The 4,799-nt window shown below is 41.0% G+C and overlaps 1 protein-coding gene across 1 annotated transcript; it reads left to right on the top strand.

The window, feature by feature from the left end:
* Nucleotides 1-1,721: 1,721 nt before the first annotated feature.
* On the top strand, nucleotides 1,722-3,434 carry LOC147737271 (uncharacterized). The gene is made up of 2 exons (XM_086923364.1): nucleotides 1,722-1,785; nucleotides 2,228-3,434. The coding sequence occupies exons 1-2, from the start codon at nucleotides 1,722-1,724 to the stop codon at nucleotides 3,391-3,393; spliced, it is 1,230 nt and encodes a 409-aa protein (XP_086779490.1). The 3' UTR covers nucleotides 3,394-3,434.
* Nucleotides 3,435-4,799: the final 1,365 nt, after the last annotated feature.

Below are 4,799 nucleotides of genomic sequence, written 5' to 3'. Positions count from 1 at the left end.
TCTTTTTAGGTCAGTTTTGCCCAGCAGTTCCTTAACAATTGGCATATTTGTCTCCTCTTCCAGATCACATGATATCATCCTCCCTCTGTCTGTTCTTTCTGCGTATTTTCTCTCTGGATTTGACTTCCATCTCTTTGCGTCCTCCCATCCTGCCCTTTTTTGTCCTGTCTACTACAAGCAAAAGACTCAGTACATGTGCGTGGACACACATGCACACAGGGCTTGCTTTAGGGTGGTGCGACCGGTGGAACTGCACCTGGTGCTGACCTTGGGGGCACTGTATTTAGAAGTAACTTATGGGTTCACAAGCATCTGCTGAAGAGTAGGTGTGGGCTCAATTTGGGTAGTCGTGCTATGCAAAGCTTGGCGAAACGGTAAAAAATCTCAGCGAGCACGCAAAAGTTCAACGAACACAAGGAATTGCTTGTTCCGCCCATTCGCGTTGCTTTTTTCCTGTTCACGAATGCTGTTTGCGTGCTCGGGGAGAAATATCTCACAAACAAGCATTTTGAAAGCACGAGCAAGCAAAAAAATCCTCGAAACCGTCAAATCGCAGAATTTTTGGCAATTCCGTGTTCTCAGCAGAACACGAAATTACCCAAATTCCACGAGCGGAATTTACCACCCAGGCCTACTGCAGAGTTTCCTCCGCCGGTTCCCTGTGGTGAAAGTTGAAGATAGCCTTTTTTCTCTTTCCTCTGTTTTGTGCTTTTCTTTTTTGACCCTTTTTGGTTTCCTTTACTGTTGTGCTGTTCAATAACATGTCCCTTTCTAGATCACTGGAAAAAGGAATAGATTAACAGTCTAGGTGGGCAGGGGAGTAAATGACATCTAGTAATTTATTACAAGAATTACAAATATCTCACTATGTTCTCAGCCGTTGTCACAGAAATTGCCATTTGATAGTGTGGCTGCTTCTGAGAATCTCTGTTTCTTTCTTAAATATTTACCTCTTTTGCCCTCACATCCTTGATTTCCAGTGATCCCAAGCTCCCGATCTACACTGTTTCACCACTATCAGAAATGCAACTCAAACTGATTTCCGATCTTGTTTTTGTTAATGCTTTCTTTGTGCAAAGTATAAAGTCACAAATATTTTGTCTTTGTGTTCATTAACTATTTTTTACTCAATTTCTACAGGTGACAGAAGCATGAACAGAAAAAAGAAGGTTTAAATTTAGTGAAACACAACGAAAAGGATTATTTCAAGGAAAGTTAAAACATTCTCGAGCTCTAGAGAAGAAACACATTCTATGTGCCAGGAATGGTGAGGATGTTGGAGCGGAAGAAACTGGTGAATGTGAAAGTTGTCAAATCCCTAAAGGAAAATGATCATAAATGTTTACCAAGTGTCAGTAACTGAGATTAAGGAGAACATTGGCCACAACTGATACCCATTAAGTTCAGAAAGAATCCCTGGAATATTTTTAAGAATAATGGTCTGTGAAGACACAACTGATACCCACACAGAGCACTTGAGAAAACTCAGTGTTGTAAATTCTGTTTGATGGTTTATGAGAAATGCTTTGGCGACCTAAACCCTCCCCAACAGATCAGCATCCGTAGACGTGTTGTGATGTGACAGAACCGTCAAAAAAACAAATATCCCCGATTAACAAGTGCAAGCTTTTGACTCCGTCTCCTGTGATTCAGAGGAGAGAAAAGATTGTTTAAAAGAAACAAATTGTAAATGCTCTTTCTTAGATGTTGTTTCGGCAAAGATGCCGGATTATCATTTCCAATATAGGAAGATTTTCCCCCACCAACTCTCTTGGGTTGATCCGAGTAGTTTCAAAGTGTCCTGTAATTTCCAAAGTGGATCATGTACTTTTCTTAGCCACTGAGCAAAAAAAGCATATACTGCTACAGAAAGTATAAAAGAAGCCAGTGTTACACTTAACAGGCAAACACTAAAGCCCAAAGACCTTATCAGTGCCTTTAAAACTCCTAAATCAAATGTGATAAACTAGAATAACTAAATGAGACTAATTAAACTAGATAGAATTCACCCGGGCATAACTTGGAGAAAATGAATCCATGAGGAGCATCTTAGTAAATACAAGGGGCTCGTCAGTGAAAGTTTATAAGACAAGTTAGATCAGCGCCTTTAAAGGTAGGAAAATGATCTCCAGGAAAAAAACTGTAATTAGTTAAATATATTAAGAAGAGCATCTGAAATGTATTTTAGAAGTTAATGCTGAGTTGTAACAAACAAGTACATGATCAGAAATCAGATTCAGTCTTAAGGTGGCATGTATCCAGGAAAAAACCCAACTTGGAGAAACAAACAACTCGAATGAGAGCAATGACTGTGAGAACAGCTTTAGTTCTCAATCCTACCTCACTAAACATGAGAAAACTAACTCTGGACGAAAACCCTATCAGTGTCCTGAATGCCAGAAAGGCTTCACTCGCAAATTCAACCTTACGATACATGAAAGAACCCACACTGGGCATAAACCGTATCAGTGCTCTGAATGCCAGAAAAGCTTCAGTCATACATCCAGCCTTACTGTGCATGAAAGGACCCACACTGGGCAGAAACCGTATCAGTGCTCTGAATGCTGTAAAAGCTTCTTTACCAAATCCAATCTCACTGTACATGAAAGAACTCACACTGGAAAAAAACCTTATCAGTGCTCTGAATGCTGCAAAAGTTTCAATCGCAAATTCAGTCTCACTTTACATGAAAGAACCCACACTGGACAAAAACCATATCAGTGCTCCACGTGCCAAAAAAGCTTCCGTTTTAGTGGCAATCTGATTCAACATCAGCAAACTCACACTGAACAAAAACCTTATCAGTGCTCTGAATGCTTGAAAAGCTTCTGTACCAAATTCAATCTCACTTTACATGAAAGAACTCACACTGGACAAAAACCTTATCAGTGCTCTGAATGCTGGAAAAGCTACAGTCATAAACACAGCCTTACTGTACATGAGAGAACTCACACTGAAGAAAAACCTTATCAGTGCTCTGAATGCTGGAAAAGCTTCAGTCAGAAATACAGCCTTACTTTACATGAAAGAACCCACACTGGACAAAAACCTTATCAGTGCTCTGAATGCCGGAAAAGCTTCAGTCATAAATCCAGCCTTACTGTACATGAAAGATCCCACGCTGGGTATAAACTGTATCAGTGCTCTGAATGCCAAAACAGTTTCTATTACAAATCCAGTTTAACTGTACACCAGAGAATCCATACTGGGCTCAAACCGTATCAGTGCTCTGAATGCTGTAAAAGCTTCAGGAGCAAATCCAACCTTACTGTACATGAGAGAACACACACTGGGCATAAACCGTATCAGTGTTCTGAATCCCAGAAAAGCTTCAGTCATAAAATAACTTTCACTCACCATGAGGGAACTCACACTGGGAAAAAACCTGATTAGCTCTCTGAATGCTGAAAAAGTCGGAAATCTAGTCTCACTCAACCTGCGAGAACTTACCTGGAAAAAACCTTGTCATTGTTCTAAATGCCAGAGAAGCGTCTGCTGGAGATTACATTTCATTCAACAAGAGAGAACGCACAATGAGTAAGAAAATGACCCGTGCTCTCAATGTGACAAAAACTTCAGTTGTAAATGTAACCTTTCTACATAAGAGAGACAATGTGGGAGAATACAACGTGCTCACTGTCAACCCTGAGGAGGAGCTTTCAGCATCGAAAAACATTTACATGAAGCAGCCACAAAAACATCAATCCATTGATTGTCCAACAAACCGTCTACTGAGAAAAGCACACAGCGAGGGATGGAAATGCTTGAATTAACCTCATTCTTTTGTAACTATTTGTGGCCTCATTCCATTTAGCGTGTTTTATTCCCTGAGTGTTTATAAGCAATGACTGACCCACAAAGTCCATTTGATACTGAACTTTGAGGCCACGCCCCCAAGGGTCGGGAATGCATGTAACCTCGAACTGTTTCCATCCTTAATGAGCCTCACCAGGGAGCTGCAGCAGGAGTCCCTTTGTCATAGATCTCTATGGGACCAACGTCTGTTCATGCCTCTGCCACTTGATCATTGAGAAAAACGTAAAGTGATGGAATGACTGCTAGTTAATCTCACCAACACCCCACCACATTATTCTCTAGTGTTTGTGCAACTACAGACGAGGCCAGCCATATGCAATCCATTCTTGGCTCCATCGTAAATAGTCCTAATGACTTCTGGACTGAGGGGACATGGCCTCGCATTACAAAGATCCACTTTAGCTTCAGTCCTTTAACTTCCATGTCCTTTTTGCTACAAATGGACCTGCTTCCCATCTGCTGAGGACAGTTTCACAAGCTTTACAATCTCATCAGATACACCCATTAGAGTCTCACAGATAATCACGCCTAATCATAAACTACTATAGGACGACTAAAGCACAACAAAATGTGATTCACAAAGTATGTGCTGTCGTTCTGCCTCTCCTATCTTTTTCTTTGTGGAGTTGCCTGCCTCGACTGCAGAGTTTCCGCACATGTTTATATACTTTTTGTAGTAAATGCGAGAGGGACAGAGTGGGAGTGGGTGTAAAATGGGAAATATTTATGAATAAAGGGGCGGGGCTAAGGGAGGAGTAAGGAGGGGTGTAGGGATGGACAAACACTCACCCACAAAGGAGTAAACCCATTGCTATTTACAAACCACACCTCTACAGTCACAACAGCCATGATGTACCTAAAACAGTTGTAATTGTACCCGAGCTCAGAGTCCAACATCACACATGGTCATCCACTGAAACTGCAACACACTCCCATTATTAATAATGGAGGTACGGATATAAATTAAAACAGCATTAAATGAA

The sequence above is a fragment of the Lissotriton vulgaris genome, chromosome 1_1 (assembly GCF_964263255.1).
Source record: "Lissotriton vulgaris chromosome 1_1, aLisVul1.2, whole genome shotgun sequence".
NCBI lineage: Eukaryota > Metazoa > Chordata > Amphibia > Caudata > Salamandridae > Lissotriton > Lissotriton vulgaris.
Note: the sequence above shows the minus strand (reverse complement) of the source record. Positions and strands in the feature narration are given on the sequence as shown.